The sequence below is a fragment of the Microcebus murinus genome, chromosome 19 (assembly GCF_040939455.1).
Source record: "Microcebus murinus isolate Inina chromosome 19, M.murinus_Inina_mat1.0, whole genome shotgun sequence".
Lineage (NCBI taxonomy): Eukaryota > Metazoa > Chordata > Mammalia > Primates > Cheirogaleidae > Microcebus > Microcebus murinus.
The window spans coordinates 40,545,013-40,565,164 of NC_134122.1; the positions used below are offsets into that span (position 1 = coordinate 40,545,013).

At 39.9% G+C, this 20,152-nt stretch overlaps 2 protein-coding genes across 3 annotated transcripts; one reads left to right on the plus strand and one right to left on the minus strand.

Annotated features, from left to right (window-relative positions):
- Nucleotides 1–1,253: 1,253 nt before the first annotated feature.
- On the minus strand, nucleotides 1,254–6,121 carry EXOC8 (exocyst complex component 8). The gene has a single exon (XM_012738206.3). It carries the CDS (start codon nucleotides 5,972–5,974, stop codon nucleotides 3,797–3,799), a length of 2,178 nt encoding a protein of 725 aa, XP_012593660.2. The 5' UTR covers nucleotides 5,975–6,121; the 3' UTR covers nucleotides 1,254–3,796.
- A 52-nt stretch (nucleotides 6,122–6,173) lies between these two features.
- Nucleotides 6,174–18,994, plus strand: SPRTN (SprT-like N-terminal domain). 2 transcript variants are annotated; one of them, XM_012738207.3, is made up of 5 exons: nucleotides 6,174–6,813; nucleotides 8,180–8,279; nucleotides 12,024–12,152; nucleotides 15,270–15,537; nucleotides 16,553–18,994. In XM_012738207.3, the coding sequence occupies exons 1-5, from the start codon at nucleotides 6,593–6,595 to the stop codon at nucleotides 17,305–17,307; spliced, it is 1,473 nt and encodes a 490-aa protein (XP_012593661.1). In that variant the 5' UTR covers nucleotides 6,174–6,592; the 3' UTR covers nucleotides 17,308–18,994. The 2 variants fall into 2 exon arrangements, with proteins under 2 accessions (XP_012593661.1, XP_075851573.1); XM_075995458.1 differs by having other exon boundaries at nucleotides 6,671–7,043.
- Nucleotides 18,995–20,152: the final 1,158 nt, after the last annotated feature.

The following is a 20,152-nucleotide window of genomic DNA, read 5'->3' on the forward strand; positions in this document are numbered from 1 at the left end:
AAAATGTATAGCTTGGCAGAGCAATTTCTAGAAATGCATCCTATAGATATATTCACACAAGTAGGCAAAGATTTCATATATATATGAAATATATATATGTACATACACACACACACAATTTTTAAAGGATTTTTTTGTAATCACCAAAACCTGAAACCAACAAAGTAATTGGAAAATGAAAAATTATGATATATCCATTCACTGTGACTGAATACTATTCCACAACAGAAAAAAAAAAAAAAAAAACCAGTGAGGTACAGCTATAGCTGTTGATGTGAGATGTCTTAAAAATACTGAATTATTGTGTCTAAAAACAAGAGGCAGAACTGTACATATAAAATATAATCCAGCATCTGGGAGAAAGAATGTACATGAAACTCTCACCAGTGGTTACCTCTACTTAATGGGATTATTGGGGGGTATGGGTAGGGGTGAGGACTTTGGCTGTTCGCTTCATACCCTTCTGCATGGATTTACATTTCTGTAATAAGCACACACTGCTTATTTACCTTTTCCGACACTCAGTAACCCATCCAAGCAGGTTTCTTCATGTGACAGCTATATTTCCACTTATTTCTGTGTCTTTGCTCAGGTCATGCTCTTCCTTTTTCCCTGCACATCTAAGTCTTGTCCATTCTTCAAGGGCCAGCTCAAATGCCAACAATTTCACGAGAACTTTCTAGACTCCTTAAAATCACATTGCTGTCTTCCTTCTCCGTAGTCCCACTGTACACAGCTGCACATTTAATTATTCTCTAATTTATATTTGTTGGCTTTTTTCCCAATTTTTAAGCATCTTAATAGGACAAAGCATGCTTAAATTTATTTTGTCCTCCCTATCCCCACATTATAGTCAATGTGAGGTACAGCATTCAATGCTTTTAAATATAGGATCATTTCCTCAGTATCTATATGATATTTTTAAAAGAAGGACCTTGTCATTTAGTTCCTAGGTCTCATGGCTTACATTTTACTTTCTTTATTCAGGGAGGTACAGACGGCATTAAATCTACTTTTTAGAGTAAATTCACATTTTGTACATCTGAAATTTTTCATTCACAGGAGTCCTAAGATATTGAGAACTAATTTATTCACAATTCTGACAGTAAGCAGAACACTTATTTAAATTAGCAAATAGATTCCTATCTATCCTCACATAAATAAACAAAAAACAAACTAGGCTCTTCAAAGAATATTTCAGTAACAAAAATATAAGAATAAACACTGATTAAAGAAGAGAAATAGGTAAAACATTGTAGTATCAATCAATTTTATCCAGTGTAAGTTTTTAAGCTTTATTTTTACAAAATATTTCAGATTCCCTCATAACACAGCATTGTCAATAAGCAAAATGTACATATACTGATTTTATACTACATGTCAAGTCCCAAATTCCCAATCCTAGGTAAGATATCAAGTTGTAAAATGCAAGTGCCAATAATTAAACTATAGGTAGTATTTGAACAAAAATTAGTGAGTTTTTAGCACTTAAGTGAAATAAGGCTTTAATCAAAAAGAGATCTAATTCCACAGAGTGACTTTTTTCCCCAACAGTAACTAATTCAATCAAGTCTGCAATTCCAAGCTCCAGTGACAGTGTTATGCTTGAAGCAAACAAGGAAAGATAATCAACACTTAAGTGGTATATTTCTGTATGTACTATATTTCTGGACAATCTCTAACTGCATTCAATTTTTAGAACTTGTTTTGGAGTCTAATAGAAACCAAAAAATTAGAAGAGCTTTCACTCCACTTTGAGGAATGCAACATAATCGTTCTGCCTAGGCACAAAGACATTACAACACTGATGGTCTTTAATCCACTTCCCACACTAATTGATTCACCAAAACCATACTTCTTTCAGCTACAACTGTGAAGGAACACACAAATTTTAACAAAAGAAAATTCTGTACTTCCAGTTTACAAAGCAGTTTCATGAAGAAGCAACCATTTAAATATCTGAGTATACACATTTAAGTTTTTACAACTTCATGCCTTAAGAGAAATTTTGATTTCAGAAGTATCATTTCATGGATCCAGCATCATATATTTACACAATACGTGTGGTGTACAATATAATATTGGAACCTGTAAATGGCACAAAATAATCATAACAATCACAAAATTTGATCAAATTCAAGTTTTCAGTAATCTTAAAAAAGACAAATTACAACTGTCTTTGCTCAGCTGAGATATCCAGTTACGGTTATCTAGAAAATCCTTAAAGTTATGTGAAAAAAATTAGTCAAAGGAAATCTGTAACTGATAATTTTTAACCTTTTAAATATGCATAGCTAAAAAGAAAACAAAAGGGCTGTTCTGGCACATGAGTAATTCAAGGAGTTTTACAACCCTGAGCCACTATTTGGAATCTATTTTAGGTTTCACATAATTTTTTGTCTTACTATCACCATTCTTATTCAGATAAAAGAAATGACCTTTTGAAATCACTGGCATCAACAATGGCACTTATGAACAAGAATCCCAACTAGAAGCTAGGGAAAAAACATATCCTAGCAAGCACAATTTCTCTCAAAGTATGAGGAAGGTTATATAATAAATATACAATAGAAGCAATAGTTTAGAAACCTTAGGAAGCTCACATTTCTTTAGCTATTTCTGTTTTACTAAACAATCGGAAGTATTATATTCACTTTTAAAAATCAAACGAGAAATGCAGCATAGGCATTCTAGGAGTCAGAGAAGGTTCTGTCTTCCCTCTGCTTTGAGCACATTTGTCCTACCTCTGTTCTTCACTTTGTTACAAAAAAACCAAATCTCTCCTCAGAGTAGTCTTACTTGAGAACACTAGGTACATATGATTTTTTCTAATTTCCCATCCACCCAGACCCTGAAGTCTAAATAACTACTTGAATGAAAACCTTTTTTTCCATTTGATGAAGCCTGAGCCACTATGCAACATACGCTGGAGGGGCTGGGAGGCTGTGAGAGGGCAGCTAAAACTTGGCAGCCGTAGCCAGGTTCCTCACTGTATTCTGTTTTTTATTATTATCTTTATTTTTTAAATATGACAACGACCCAAGTTCCAGCTGGGAACTCACACAATTCTAGAATATGTTGAAAAAAATTGTGTCACAGTCCGTAAGATTTGCAAGTAAATGCTCCCAAATCAAATATTATGACGCTGCTAATTAACAACTAAAAATTAGCCATTCAAATTATGTTGGAAATATTTGCTGAATTATTTTTTCTGAAAGCTTCCGCTTGTATTACATAAGGATGGAAGAGTCCATACACTAGCTAGTTTCAAGAAATAATTCTTTTGACAAAAATTTACCCTAAAACCAATGTTCCCAACTCCTTTCTTTTCCCAAATTGTTCAATTACATTTTAAGGAGGGGGAAAATATATGAGGCAGGGTGTTTTACATGGCACTTTAAGAAATGTTAACATTTTAGCGAACTGGGAAACTTCACAACATACTCATACTATGTATTTATAGATGTTATGACTCTGTGTCACATAATATATAATGTGAGAAAATGTATTTTGACTCAAAGGGTAAAACTGAAATACTATAGTGTGAGCATACATTCAGTAGAGAATTAGCATAATTTAAAAGGATAGCATACTATAGGTTTTAATAATTCCAATATTTTTTGTTATTTGGCCTTAATTTAAAAATTTTTTGTCTTTTTGATTTTGCATTTCTAAGAGGGCACTGTTTATTTTTAAGCTGTGTTTGAGACTATAAAGAATATGCTAATGCAACTTAATATAAATATAAATAATATATAAGCAATATATATGTACACATATAAACAGACCTAAACAATCAGACCACTGACGTTGTACTTTCGGGATTCACACGGATAAGTCTAGATGCATTCCTCAGGTCTTGGAGTTGCTTTGCAGGTTTCCCCACACCTTCTTCAAACCTTTTCTCCACCACAGGGAGGACTGTTTCATACAGAAAGGATGCATTCTGTCTGATAAAGGCCTTCTTCTCTGGATCCTGCTCACACCGAAGACTATAATCCACATGCTGGACAGCAACCAAAATGATTTCCACCAGGCTCTCCAAAAGTACCATGTGCAGCTCTGGGAAATACAGCTTCAGTGCCTCTTCCAAGAAGCCCATGGTCTGTTTGGTGAAAGCAACCACTGTGTAACTTAGGTTCACCCAGCAGTCATCCCCTGTGTACTGCTCAAAGTTACTTACCCCACAACTTTTCATCTCTTCTTTGAGCTTACCTAGGGCTTCCGGAGTCATCAAGTTCATCCTCCTCCACATCTCTTCAGAGTTGCGATGCTTAGTGGCTTCAATGATGATTTCTTTGTAACTGTGCAAGGCCCCTTGGATGTCTTTCACCAGAAGGGCATGGATGATGAAGGTGAGGTCTAGTCCGATATCACCCAGTTGCTGGCAGTGCTCCTTAGCTACTTTTACACACTCGGCTGCTGTAGAAAGGCTCTCCTTACTGTCAAACACCTGCTTGCTAAAAGCATCCACGAACATGCCCATGGCTGATCTTGCCCAGACCACAAAGGCAGAGTAGCAGCCGCTGTCAGTGCCTGCAAAATCTATCTCAAATTCTCTTGCAGTTTCAAGAAGGCTGGTAAAGAAGACATGGCAGAGTTTATGAATATAGAGTAAAGTGGCACCTTCAATGCGAAGCTGACGTATTGCAGTATGCACAGCTGCTGCCCTGTTTCTCAAAAACAACTCACAAGCTTTCGTGCACTGGCCCAGACGGATCAGTTGAGAAACCGCCCTGCGAGTAGCCTTGGGACCACCTCTCAGGGAACGATCTGGGGAGAGTTCGAACACTAGCACCTCAGTGAGTTGTCGCACACGCTCATCCACTTTGGCCCTTAGCTCTTTTACAGGAGGTGGACTGGGCTTATCTTCCAGGTAATGGTTCAATTTATCCAGTAGGTCAACAGCCCCTTCAAAGTCCCTCTGGGCAATACAGACATCCAGGTCTTCAGGTAACTCTTGGATCCATTCCATCGAGAGGTCCACCTTCTCTTCCTCTACCTCAGGAACAGCTGGTTCTTCTTCTTCATCATCCTCAAACGGGTTACTGGCCTTGGAAGTCACTTGGGGTGGCCCTCGAGGGGCCGCTGCCTCCTCCTGCTCCCTTCGTCTTTTTTCACTGAGGGCTCTCTTGGTTTCCTCTAGCACTTCCAGCCACTCTCGTTTGATTTTAGCATTTTCTGCCTGAAAAATTCGGCTCTCGGGGAACATTAGCAGTTTGAACATGTCCTTCATGGGCGGGTTGTCCTTGACATTGACTACGGCCAAACCATCTAGGGGATAGAGAGCGTTGTAGCGATACATCCCCCGCCTCTGCGGCAGCCAGGTGGCCACCAACAAACAGTCGTTCATCAGAAAGCCGTGCACCCGCTGCAGTTGAGCCATGTGGTCCGCCTCGTATTCCACCAGGTCCCCGTTGTACACCAGGTACTGTCCCGGCGTCTCCAGCAGGTGCCTGCAGCCTTCCACCTTCTCAAGCAGGGTAGTGAGAGTGCGCTGCTTGCCTTCCTCGCCCGGACCGGAACTGTCGCGGGAGGCGCCCCCAGGGGTGGGAAAAAAGCCAGTCTGGCTTCGGAGGTGGTCTCGGCCCCCGGCACCGCCACCTCCCTCCTCCCCTCCAGAGGCGGCGGCGGCCCCGGCGGCGGCGGCGGCGGGCAGCAGGGTAAGCGGGATGCTCTCCAGGCTGCTCTTCTGCTCGGTCAGCAGATGGCTGAGCTGGTACATCTCGCTCTCCAGGTAGGAGATCTCGCGGGCCGTCTCTATGAACTGCCGGTAGTTCTGGTAGACGTTGCGCTTCAGGTTCTGTGCGGTCTCCTCCGCCAGCGCCTGGATGCGCTGCCGGTGCTCCTGCAGGTCCCGGTCCCCGTCCGACTGCTGCGAGAGCTGCTTCACGTACAGCCGCGCCTCAAAGCCGCCCGACTCCAGCTGCCGCCGCAGGCGGCTCGCCCCACTGTCTGACATCGCCATCACCATTTCCGTCCGGGTCTCACGCAGTCACTGTCACTCACCGCCGCTGTGGAGACCCACCCAAACCCCGCTGAGGTGCAGGGCTGAGGAAGTAGGATGGGAACGCGACGAGTACGCCTGCGCCCGGTTCTGAACTTCAGACACTGCGCCTGCGCGAGGGGCCGAGCGAGACAGTGCGCCTGCGCAAGAGGACCGGTGCTTAGAGCGCATGCGCAGGAGCTACTGCGGAAGTGAGTGACGGGAGAGCCGGAGAGGTGTAGGTACTGCGCATGGGCTGAGCACGTAGCCGGAGTTTGAAGTTACAGGCAAGGTGTGAAGGCTGTAACTAGCTTCCTGGAAGCTCCCTCGGCCTGATCTCGGGAATCCTGGTTCTCTGCCGCCAGGAGGTGTCGTCAACGCTTGCTTTTAAGTCCCAGAATCTTGGCTTCGGCGTTTAGGGTAACCTCAGTTCTCGTTGTCATTCTCAAACCTGTTTTCCCTGAGCTCTCGCGAGATTGGCGGGCCGACCCGCGAGCGGCCCGGAAGCCGGTATCTCCTAGGAGTTCGACCCGGCCCTCCGCGCCTTCGCTGCGTGGGTTTGCGGCCTGATAACGCTGGCAGACCCCGCCTGGGATCCTGGCAACGATGGATGAGGACCTGGTTTTGGCTCTGCGGCTTCAGGAGGAATGGGACTTGCAAGTCGCGGAGCGCGATCGGGCCCAGGAGCCGCTGTCGCTGGTGGACGCGTCCTGGGAGTTGGTGGACCCCACCCCGGATTTGCAGGCCTTGTTTGTGCAGTTTAACGACCGGTTCTTCTGGGGCCAGCTGGAGGCCGTCGAGGTGAAGTGGAGCATGCGAATGACCCTGTGAGTTCCGACCCTCTGGGGGAAGGAGGTGGGACTGGCAGCTCTGCGCAGCCTCCGGGTTTCTCTTCTTTATCGCCCGACGGTGCCCGGAGGCTGGGAGGCTGTTAAATGACAGGGTCTGGTTTTGGATCTGGCAGCTCCTCTCTTGGTGTATTACTCCCTTCCTTACCCTTCTCCCGCTCAAACAGCTAAGAAAGATGTGTGGCTCACACAGTTGGACTGTTGGACTGGTAAGGGGTTTAATGAGAAAATGAGAAAAAAGGATTTTCTTTGAATATCACCTCACTTGAAATTAACGAGCTTCTGATTTGTTTTATGATCGTACTCCAGGACCCAGCAGGGAGAAGCAACCAAATCTGCCCCTAAGAAAGTGCTGAGGCTGCAGAGAAACCTCCACAGAATGTGTGCTGTGCTATTCTCGTTAAGAAACCACTACTTAGTAGTGAGCTTGTGTGTTGGAATGGAGAAGAGATCCTCAGTGATGTGTCTGAAAGGATCTCTTTTCTACACACTAAGTCTGGGAAATTCCAATTTGAACTAATAATCCACTTCTGCGCTTGGCAGAGTTAGCAAGTTTAAGATGATGTTGTAGGCAGGGCGTGGTGGCTTAGGCCTGTACTCCTAGCACTCTGGGAGGCCTAGGCGGGAGGATCGCCCAAGGTCAGGAGTTCAAGACCAGCTTGAGCAAGAGTGAGACCCCCGTCTCTACTTAAAATAGAAAGAAATTAGCTGGACAACTAAAAATATATAGAAAAAATTAGCCGGGCTTGGCGGTGCATGCCTGTGGTCCCAGCTACTCAGTAGGGTGAGGCAGAAAGGATTGCTTGAGCTCAGGAGTTTGAGGTTGTTCTGAGCTAGGCACTCTAGCCCAGGCAACAGAGCAAGACTCTGTCTCAGAAAAAACCACATGAAGTTGCATACCAGCATGCTTGTTTTTTAACTGAAAGGAAACAACCTACAGTGAAACTGATTAAGATATGATATAGGGTTGTGTTTAAAGTACAAATCTCCTTTATATAGTCTTCCATTATAATTTTGGAGATGTGCTACTGGAGATCAGTTTGTTAACTACCCCAAACTGATGATAGCTTGTGGAGGGGAGACTGGGAGTAGCAGAATGGGATTGTCTTCTTTGAGCTGTTGCAGCCTGGCTAGGGTAAGGGAAGCCGGTACTGTTCACTAACGAACTGGGTGAAATGCAAGTATCTGCTAACCAACAGGGTATACTTTCAAGAAAGCAATCTGCCAATGGAGCTCTCTTGTTGTAAGCTGCCCAAGAATGTATAAGGATTTGCTCTTCCATCCCTGTTTCCCTTTTGTGTATATTTGGCAAATGTAACACATTTTTGTGGCTGTTGTTTTCCAGGTGCGCTGGGATATGCAGCTATGAAGGGAAAGGTGGAATGTGTTCCATCCGACTCAGTGAACCCCTTTTAAAGTTGAGACCAAGAAAGGATCTTGTAGAGGTATTCTTTGCATAAACCTGCTTCTTAGCTCAGTAGTTTACTAACGCTTATCATTGATTTTGACTGCTATGAATCAACCGATATGTTTAAAAATAAAAATCACTTTGCCCTCAGTGGAAACTTGAACTGTGGGGCAAATAATAATGAAGACCCTGTGTTTTGATAGTGCTTCATAGTTACAGGCTTGTTATCTCTTTTGATCTTTACAATAGCCATGCTTATGTTGCAATGTGTGTTGTTATTTTCATTTTTTATTTTTTGAGACAGGATGTCACTCTGTTGCCTTGGGTAGAGTATTGTGGCAGCATCATAGCTCATTGCAACTTCAAACACCTGCCAGGGGTGGGGAAACTGCAGCCTGCTGATTTTAAGATTGTTCTTTTTTTTTTTTTTTTTTTTTTTGAGACAGAGTCTCACTTTGTTGCCCAGGCTAGAGTGAGTGCTGTGGCGTCAGCCTAGCTCACAGCAACCTCAATCTCCTGGGCTCAAGCGATCCTACTGCCTCAGCCTCCCGAGTAGCAGGGACTACAGGCATGCACCACCATGCACGGCTAATTTTTCTTTTGTATATATGTTTTTAGATGGTCAATTAATTTCTTTCTATTTTTAGTAGAGACGGGGTCTCACTCAGGCTGGTTTCGAACTTCCAACCTTGAGCAATCCGCCCACCTCGGCCTCCCAGAATGCTAGGATTACAGGCGTGAGCCACCACGCCCGGCCCAAGATTGTTCTTTGTAAGCACCAAAGGAGGCAAGAAAAATTCATCTTTCTCTGCTGGACCTCTTTTAATAAAAGGATTTATTCTGTAAAATTTGAATTCAGTCAAAAGACCACACTTAAGGACCTAAAAGGCCATAGGTCCCCCACCCCAGATCCTCCTGCCTAGGCCTCCCTAGTAGCTGGAACTACAGGCACATGCCATCATGCCCAGCTATTTTCAATTTTTGTAGAGGTAGGGTCTCGCTGTGTTGCTTAGTCCGATCTTGAACTCCTGGCCTCAATCAAGGCTCCCACCTCCACCTCCCAAAGTGCTAGGATTACAGGTGTAAGCCACTGCACCAGCCCATTTTCATTTTTATGAATGAGGAAATTAAGGTTCAGAGAAGTTAAGTAACTGGCTTAAGTTATGTATTTAGAAGCAGAGAAAAACTTAAGATTCGAGTTTTCCTGTTGAGACACACAAATTTAGATTCTCCTTTGTTCTAAGGCCACAGTGCTGTCCTCCCAGGACACCTAGCTGAGTTTGCAGCACAAACCACCCTGAGGGCATACTTCATTATCCAAAGCTGGTCATTCCTGCTGGCAAAATAGAGAAGTGGGAACTCCCAGTTTACCTTAAATTGGATTTAGTAGATGCCTGTAATTCCCCAGGATGCACCCAGTGTGGTTAGTCCTGCCTCAATTATGTCACTTTTGAAAAATCTGGGCTGGGCGTGGTGGCTCACACTTGTAATCCTACCACTCTGGGGAGGCCGAGGCGGGAGGATCATTTGAGCTCAGGAATTCAAGACCAGCCTGAGCAAGAGTGAGACCCCATCTCTACTAAAAAAATAGAAATAAATTAGTTGGACAACTAAAAAAAAAAAAAAAAAAAAAAAAAATATATATATATATATATATATATATATATATATATATATATATAAATAAAAATTAGCCAGACATGGTGGCACATGCCTGTAGTCCCAGCTGCCCAGGAGGCTGAGGCAGGAGGATCACTTGAGCCCAGGAGTTTGAGGTTGCTGTGAGCTAGGCTGATGCCACAGCATTCTAGCCAGGGCAACAGAGTGAGACTCTGTCTCAAAAAAAAAAAAAAATTAAGAAAAATCTGCACAAAAGAGTATGGTTGGTAGAGATTCTCTGCATGGAGTGGGAAGTATGTTAAAACATGCTTGAAAATATGAGGGATGCTGTTTTTAAGGATAATAAAAGGTAATGGGTTTTATGACGATGTGAATATATTAATATTTGACACTACTGAACTATACACAGAATAGTGGTTAAGGTGGTAAATTTTATGCTAATGTGTTTGTTTACCACAATTTTTAAAAAAATTGCTACTAAATATAAAATGGTACAATAGAAATGCTTGATAGTTGAAAAAGAAAGAAAAAAGGCCAGATGACATAAAGAGAAAGGCATAAATATGATATTAGGTATTAAATGTAAGTGGACTCAATACTCCATTAAAGACATGGAATGACATACTAGATTAAAAGAGACATGCTTACAGTAAAAACACATAATTTAAATTTAAAAGGGTGGAAACATCTGTATCATCTAAACACTTAAAAACAGAAAGCTGTTGTGGCTATACAGGTTGGATATCCCTTATCCAAAGTGCTTAGAACTGGAAGTGTTTTGGATTTTTTTTGGCTTTCAGAATATTTGCATTATACTTACTGATTGAGCATCCCTAATCCAAATTTCCCAAATTCTAAATGCTTCAGTGAGCATTTCCTTGGAGGATGATCTTTGAGTGTAATGTAGGTGTTAAAAAAGTTTTAGATTTTGGAGCATTTAAGATTTTCAGATTAGAGATGCTCAACCAGTATTAGTATCAGTCTAAAGACTTCCAGGGAAGAAGTTTTACTGGAAGAAAAGTGGAACATTTTATAACAATACAATAACACATAATGACCCTACACCTGGCTATTTATTTATTTATTTTTTTGTGGAGATGGGGTCTTGCTATGTTGCCCAGGCTGGTCTCAAACTCCTGTTCTCAAGCAATCTTCCTGCCTTGGCCCCCTAAAGTGCTGGGATGACAGGCATGAGCCACTGCACCTGGTCCATGCTAGTCTTGGTGTTGCTGGCTCAAAGGACACATTGGATTTGTAATTTCGTTAGATGCTACCAAACTCTCCACCATGGGAACTGTACTATTTTGCACTCCCACCAGCAATATATGGGAATGCTTGTTATTCCTTTACTAACAGTGTCAAACTTTAGAAGTTTTACCAACCTTGTAAGCAAGAAATGGTATTTTAATATAGTATTAATTTGCATTTCTCTTTTTATAAATGAGGTTGAGCAGTTTTTTCATATGCTTACACTTCTTTTTCATATGCTTATACTTCTTTTTCTGTGACTCCATGACCTTTGCCCACTTTAAAATTGGCCTGTTTGTCAGTTCCCCTGTTGACATTAGGAGCTCTTTATTTATATAGTAGGAATTAATAGTTTGTGATATGAATGCCACACATATTTTTCTTAGTTTGTCTTTTCATTTATGGCAATTTTTTTCCCTCAGAATTTTAAAGTTTTTATGTAGTTGAATTTATTGATCTTCTGGATTTTGATTCATAGTTTAAAAGGCTTCCTAGAACAAGTTCTTACTTAACGTGGGATGTACAGAGTTTCAAATATTATATAGGTTGATTATTGCTTATCTGAAATGCTTAGAACCAGAAGTGTTTTGGATTTTGGATTTTTTCAGATTTTGAAATATTTGCATCATACTTGGGCAGAGCAACCCAAATCTGAGATGCTCCAGTGGGCATTTCCTTTGGGTGTCACATCGGTGTTCAGAAAGTTTCAGATTTGGGGTTTCTGAATTTGGGATGCTCAACCTGTACACAAAGTTTTGTGAATGTGTGCCTATATAATTTTTCTAGAAAAATAGTTCATGATTTTTCTGTTTCTGAAAGAAGCTTGTGATCCAAAAAAGACCTCCAGTAGAGTAACCGAATATATTTTTATTTTCAAAAATGCCGTAACAAATTAATTTATTTTCTGTTTCAGACCCTCTTGCATGAAATGATACATGCCTATTTATTTGTCACGAATAATGATAAAGACCGGGAAGGACATGGTCCAGAGTTTTGTAAACACATGCATCGAATCAACCGCCTAACTGGAGCCAATATTACGGTATATAAAGACACACACATTTATGATGTTTAGTAGTTATTTAATCAGTAACTCCTGAGATTTAATTAAAAATAGAGAACTAGGTGGAAACAAGTATTATCTTTGAGGACTTTCAGCAGCAAACAAGAGGCCGGCAGAAGTTAATTGGCGTGTCTAGGAGCACATAGTCGAATTACGGTAGAGCCAGTGATATCTCCGAGGCCTCTGACTTCTTCTAGGTCACTGTTTTATGCATAGTTAATTCAGGTATGCAGTACCTCTCTTCTGGATTCCTACAATGATCTCTTAACTTTGTTTCCTTATTATAGTCTCCTCCTCCTCCATCCTGTGTCCTGCTACTGTTTCAGATGTCATTCCCTCATCAGAAGTTGTCTTTGACATCTATCTCTGCATGGTATTGTAGGAGGTGGCAAAGCCTGGGGTTCATAAGTAAGAGGTGGCAGATTGCCTGGGTTCAAATCCTGGCTCCACTGATTAACCTTGTGATGCACTTAACTTTTCCACACCTCATTTTACTCCCATGCAAGTGGGCATGATAATACCTGTCTGTCGGATCCTTGTGAGGAGACAGGATTGAAGGAGAAAGCACATGCAAAACATTTTAGCACAGTTTGAACACTAAATATTAGTTTTTATCATTGTTGTATTCATTTTATCAAAGAACCTTCTTGTTCCTTTTTTCTTACCTCCAACTCCCCTGCTTGTGTCCTGTTTCTCTTTAACTGAACATTTTACCTCCCTATCTTATGTTTCCCTCCCCTAAAGTGTGCCACTTCCTGTTCTATATCAGAATGCTGTCTGACTCTCCAGTGGGGTATGACTTCTCCCTCTGAATCCGCACAGCAGATATTTAAGCCTTTATAATTTTGTATTCTACTTTCAAACTTTTGAACACAAGATGGCTCTTACTCATCTTTATAAGCATAATGTAGTGTCTTTACATGGTCTTTACAAATACTGAATTGTGAATTGAACTGAATAGAATATTAATTCCTACATAGATTCAATTCTTTCGTATGTTTGTTTCCTTCTTTTAAAAGTCAATAAAGGCCAGTGTGATGGAAAATGAAAAATGCTCACCCTGCATGTATTACTCTTTTCTAACTATCAGTTTTACTTTTCTAAAGATGTCATTTAATTATTGGATATAGAGTTACTTCAACATCAGGAAAGTGGCTAGCATTTTATTATTATTTTTTTTTTAGAGATGTGGTCTCATCATGTTGCCCAGGCTGGACTCAAGCTCCTGGGCTCAAGTGATCCTCCCACTTCAGCCTCTTGAATAGCTGAGATTACAGGCATGTGCCACTGTGCCTGGTTTAGCATTTTTTAAAAATCAGACATAAAATCCAGATAAGCAAGAGAATTATGGAGTTGCTAGTATATAGTACATTTAGTTTCTTCATCAGAATTTACACTTTAAACAGCATGCTGGTATACTTCCCATGTTCAGTTGGAAGAGGATCTATTCTTTTATCTTGGATATCTGTGTGTTTTTATTTTGGAGAGGTTTTATAGAGTGAAGACCCCTTGCGTTTATAGGTTACATCCTGTTACAACGAACTCCACAGGGTAGGTACTTTCACATTGTAGAGCAATTTTATTTTAGTGACTACATTGTTAAAAGCCACATTCCCAGGCTTAGGAATTACGGGAATTAGGCACTAAACAGATCCAGTTCCCTGTCTTTTTTGCTAATGAATTATTTTTCAGCCCAGGTCAGTTACCAGGAGTTTCTTTCAAAGGGAGGTTAGCTATCCTGATGAATTAATCGAAGAGTTCTGAACATGATAGGGCAGGGTTTCATATACCTCTTTGCCCTAGAACCTGTGTCTGTCAGTCCCTTCTGTATCTAATACAATAATCTGTGTTATTTGCATGCTTGCCAAGTTATAGAAATTTGTTGCTTATGATGGAGAGCTAGTATAAAACCATTAGCATTCTTTCCCACAAAGGGAATTTATTAGAAAGTTAAATGTCTTTGGTTAAAAAAAAAGGCTCCTATACAGATGTACAGATGTTCCTTATTCTGATGCAAATGGTAATGTTCACCAAGAAGGCAACAGGAAAGTGGGCGTAGTCATTTAGAAGTAGCAACTTTTTAGTGGCGAAGAGCCAGCCATCTTTTCAGTCAGAACTTTCCCCTTATTTTTTACTTACGTTTTTAGGTTTATCTAGAGCATGGGGAAAAGATAAAAGCATCCTGTTTAAGGATTGAAAAGTAATGTTCACAGAGAATTTTATCTGGTGCAATGAATTATGTTTTTGTCCACTCAATCTGCAAATACTGAACACCTTCCCAGTGCCAAGCACTGTATTAGCCACTAGGGACACAAAAAATGAAAACATTTGAATCCTGGAGAACTTTTCAGTCTGTTATGAGAAACTTAAAAACAGATAAACTATTAGTTGATAAGTCTTATTAGAGAGACAGGAACAAAGAGCTTTGAGAATGCAGAGAGCGAGTTTAGAGGCTTCACTGGGTAAGATGCTTGTGTTGCAGTTTAATCCTTCAGAACCCGTTGCTATCGGTACTTACAGGGGAAATTTTAATTTAGCAGTGGGAATAATTCTTATTATGGTGTTATATAAAATCTTTGTCCTAATTTTTGATCATTTTAAAATTTGGTTTTTGAAACCTACAGCATTCATAGAGGATTTTTTAGTTTTGTTTTCAAAATTTTTTTGACTTCTAATTTCACATGCCTCTGTCTTTACACAGTTTAGGACAGTGGTCCCCAACATTTTTGGCACCAGGGACCGTTGGACCATTTTCATGGTAGACAATTTTTCCACAGACTAGGGAGGGAGGGATGGTTTCAGGATGATTCAAGCACATTGCATTTATTGTGCACTTTATTTTTATTATTATTACATTGTAATAGATAATGAAAAAATTATACAACTCACTCTAGATTGGGGACTCCTGGTTTAGGAAGTATTAAATTAACTCCTGTTTCTCATTAAAATGAACTTTTGAACAGAAACTAAATATAGTTGCTGTCTTTCTTAAAATAGAACTTTTCAGAAAGCTCTAGGAAAGTTTCAAGAATGTTTTTTAAAGGCTACTTAAAGTTAACTTGCTTACTGAATGCTAAAAATTCTCTGTCAACCCAGATATACCATACTTTTCATGACGAGGTGGATGAGTATCGACGACACTGGTGGCGCTGCGATGGGCCGTGTCAGCACAAACAACCGTATTATGGCTACGTCAAACGTGCTACCAATAGGGCTCCCTCTGCTAATGACTACTGGTGGGCTGAGCACCAGAAAACCTGTGGAGGCACTTATATAAAAATCAAGGAACCAGAGAACTACTCAAAAAAAGGCAAAGGAAAGACAAAACCAGGAAAGCACCCAGCATCAGCAATAGAAAATAAAGGTACCTTCATTTATATTCTTCTAACCTTTCCATGACCATAGCTACAATGTCCAGACAATACTATCCTTTAGAGAACTCATTAACATAAGCTTAGGGTTGTTTCTAGTGTAGAACTTTTCAATTTGTAGACTTGGGGAAAAAATCCCATTGTCCATGAAATGAAAGGAAAATATACTTTGCTCTATATAGAAGTGAATAAAAGTAGGGATAGTTTCCACTGATAATACTTGAGGTAAAGTTCTTTTCCCTATCGTGACTCACTGCGTTATTAGGAAACAGAAGGCAAAAAGTTTGTCAAAGTAAAAATAATATTTTAAGTAGCAGTGCCCGGAATTTAAGGCCTAAGTACACTCCTTCTTATCCCTGGGATTCTATCAAAGCGACTTCTGCTGTTGATGAATGTACTTTCACTGGGAGAAGAATGGGAAAAGGATAGGACATATATTTGCCATTTTTTCATCTTCAAGATTTATCCCTTTCCTGGGAAGTTTAGTTCCTACCTTTGAGGTGGTAGCCAGGTCACTGAAGTTGATGCTTCTTCCCTTGGAAAGTTGTTGATTTGATGTGGTAGAACCCAGGAACATAGGATATGGTTCCCAAATCTGAAATGTTCAGTAAGTCAAGAAGCTACAGAAGAATTTATGTAGCAGAGACTGTATCCTCATTTTTGTGAGTTGGAGGAACAATAAAAATGAGACAGCAGATTTTCCCCGTCTGGAATTATGCATAAAGGAAACTAAGAAATGTTCAAGGTAAATGTTACTTTGTTACTGGTCTTCGACATGACAGGATTCTTTACCTCAATATGAGAGAATTTTTTTATTCTTTATGTTCTGGCAATACCAGAGGTCTCACTTGTGAAGACTGTACCTCTCCCAGTAATAGGTAATTACTGTATGGATCTAAGTTAGAATAAATTACTATTTCCTAATTTTGAGAAGATTATCCATTAACTTGATATTTGTTACTGTATTTATTTTGAGTTAAGAAAAAATCTTATTTGGTTCTTTTGCAGATAAACCCAATAGAGGTCAGGCACAGCTGTTAATCCCTTTTAGTGGGAAAGGATACGTTCTAGGAGAAACAAGCAATTTACCGTCATCTGGGAAATCGATCAGCTCACAGGCCATTAATAAAACCCAAGATCTTTTAAGTCAAGACCATTCAGCAAACACTCTAAGACCTAATTCTAAAACTCAGGTGAAATTTGAACAGAATGGTTCAAGTAAAAAAACCTCTCATCTAATCTCTCCGGTTCTTAATACCAGTCACCAAAATGTTTTAAGCAACTATTTTCCTAGAGTATCAGCTGCCAACCAAAAGGCTTTCAGAAGTGTGAATGGATCTTCTCCAACGAAATCCTTAACAGTTGGTGACATCACTAAAAATTCAGTTTCTTCCAGTTCTCAAAGAAGGGTCACATCTTCTAAGAAATCCCTAAGAAATTCTTTAAAAGCAGTGGAATCAACATCTGTGACTGCCTCCCAGGAGGTGAGTGGGTCTGAAGATAAATTCCCAAATAAACGACCCAGGCTAGAAGACAAGACGGTTTTTGACAATTTTTTTATCAAGAAAGAGCAAATGCAAAGTGATGGTAATGATCCAAAATGTAGTTCACGTCCTATAACCACAACTCAGAATTCCAATAGTTCATGCAGTCAGAGCAAAATGGTTAATTGCCCAGTTTGTCAGAACAAAGTTTTGGAATCTCAAATTAATGAGCACTTGGACTTGTGCCTTGCAAGTGATAGCATCGAAGTCAAAAGCTGAAAACATCTTTGAAAAATGAATGAGTCTCATACTCTACCTGTATTACCTCACTAATGGGCTATGTCAGCCATCAGGAAGTTTTGGGTTAATGCTAAGATTTGTATGTTATAATCTAGTTTAAACAACCAATACAAAATGTTTTATTTTATATATACATATATAAGATTGTAATTAACAATATTTTGTCTCAGGGTGCTACATTCATTCACTCTTGCCTCAGAGTTTGTTCTGCCTATATATATGTATAATTTTTAGGTACTTTTGTTCTTTCTTGCTCTTTTAAGATTTTTAAATCTGTTAATCTTTTCATATGTGTACTTCCCTAAAAATAATTCATGAGGAATCCTGTCAGGTATTTAAACTGAATATTTATTTATTAATAATATTAAAACTCATTCCCTAAACTGAATCTTCATAGTGTCAGACATACTGGCCGAAAACACTAGAGTACAAAGTATATGAGTTGTTTTAGGGCACTCTAACTTTTTGTTTTTCTGGGTTTTTGTTTTTTTGTAAAATCTTAACAGAAAATACATTTTCTGTATTTTAAAGAATTTTATTCCTCTGTTCTACCTTTACTAAACAGTGACAGCAGATTTTAGGTTAGATAAGTAATATGGTAAAATAAGTACATTTCTTTTGGAATATTACTAGCAACAAATAGCCACTATAATTCCGTAGGCCAGATTTTATATTGAGTTTAGCTGTTTTCTCAAAATTTAGCAAAATGAGTGGTTAAAACTCAGTGCTAAGTAACTGGTATTTATAACATAACAAAGTTACCTAGTTATAGAACAGTGGAAAATTATCTAGAAACAGTATTATAAACCTTAAGCCAAAGTTGAAACCATTATAATAAAAGAAATACCCTTTTTGCGTTCAAAAAAAGCGTATTTCTTTTTTAAAGTGTGCTCTTCCATGTTACAGGGAAGGGACAAAGGTACTTTTATCAGGTTACTTTTTGTCTCATGGCTGTACTTCCAGTATGTTGGCCATAGTCCCAAGACCTTAGTTGTTCACAAGTTTTTTTTTCTTTGTTGCAATATAGGTACACAGATTTTTAAGTATACAGCTGGATAAACTTTTACATAGTATTCACCTGTGTACTGCCCAGATCAAGTTAGAGAACATTCCCATTGCCGCAGAAGGCCTTCTATAGGTGCCTATTCCCAGTCCGTACCCCCTACCCATACCAGCCACAAAGTTCGCCACTCTTCTCACCTCTATCTATCACCACAGATTAGTTTAGCCTATTTTTGAACTTCATTAAGTAGTATTTTTGTTGTTCTGTGTAGCAGAAATTCGTTTTCATTGCTCTGTAGTATCTGCATAAATATGCCAGAATTTTTTCATCCATTCTAGTATTCGTGGACATTTGAATTATTTCCAAATTGGGGCTATTAAGAATAATGCTGCTAAGAAAGAACATTCTACTCTTTTCTGTTGGGTATGTACCCAGGAGTGCAGTGGCTGGGTCACAGGGCATGTTTAACTTTAGTACATACAGCCAGGTTACACGCCTGCCAGCAGTGTAGGAGCATTGCAGTTGTTCACCAGCCTTAACACTGTTACCAAACTTTTTCATTTTAGCCTGGTTGGATCTTCACAAGTTTTGATATTTATTAAAGCATGAAGTTAAAAAATTGTATTTAATAAATATTTATAGATAAATGGCTGTTAAAATATGTGTAGTGTGTGGAATATATATGCAGCTACATTTTCCTAGAGGATCATTTTCTCTAATTTAACAAATTGTGTGTAATTAAATACTTTTGAGCCCACACCATATGAAGTTCTAGAGCTATGAAATAACTAAGATAGTCCATGTCAGGCATCCTCAAACTATGGCCCGCAGGCTACATGTGGCCTGCTGAGGGCATTTATCTGGCCCGCTGGGTATTTTTGCCACTACTGCCTGTCCTGCTTATTAGCAGCCCACTCGTCCCGGGCCCACAGTGCGCATGTGTGGAATGTGTGCGACACCCTCCAACAGTCTGAGGGACAGTGAACTGGCCCCCTGCTTAAAAAGTTTGAGGACCCCTGGTCCGTATCTTCAAGGAGCTTTTTAAAGCCTAGTTGGGGAGTGTGACAAAAGCAGATTAATCTCAGTATAGTCTGGTAATTGCTATGACAAGGGCTTCTGCCGGGTGCTGTGGGAAGACTAGGAAGGATGAGAGTTCTTGGAGGAGACAACATCCAAGTTGAGTCTAGGGTGAGTCATATTGGCCTGGTTAAGCACTTTGGTGCGGCACTCACCACCCGCGAAACCTTGCCCACAGCCGGCACTCGTAGTCCGCACGATAGTTTGTGCTGTGCACTGACAATGGATCGGTTTTGCTTTTGTGTGATGAGGAAAGCTTTAAAGCACTGAAAGCTTGTTTTCATTACATTATTTTTAAATGTTCACAATTTTGATAAATGAAAAATTAGAAAAGTTGTATCATGCCTGTCAGCTAAAGTCTCTGTGCATATTCACCTGTGGCTGTTGACTACAGTCAACGCTCATACCGAAGTGGTTAAAGCAAACTTTTTACCTTAATAATAGAGCTAATAATTCTGGTGCAGCCTTTAAAATGCTATTGTCCTTTATCGTGGAGATGAGCTAGAGCTTCTATTTCTATAAAAATTCAGTGCTTTTTAAAGTCAAGCTTACACATTACCTAGAAAACTTTTAGAAAACTTTGTTTTGCTTTTGTAGACTAAATGGATATCCTAACTGGAAATTCTAAGGTGGATAGGAAAATACTGACCAAAAAAACTACAGTCCCATTGTACCGAAGCTCCAAGATTATGTATGTTTTCAGAACTTATAGGATTTTAAAATAAATTACGGTAAGCTTTGAAA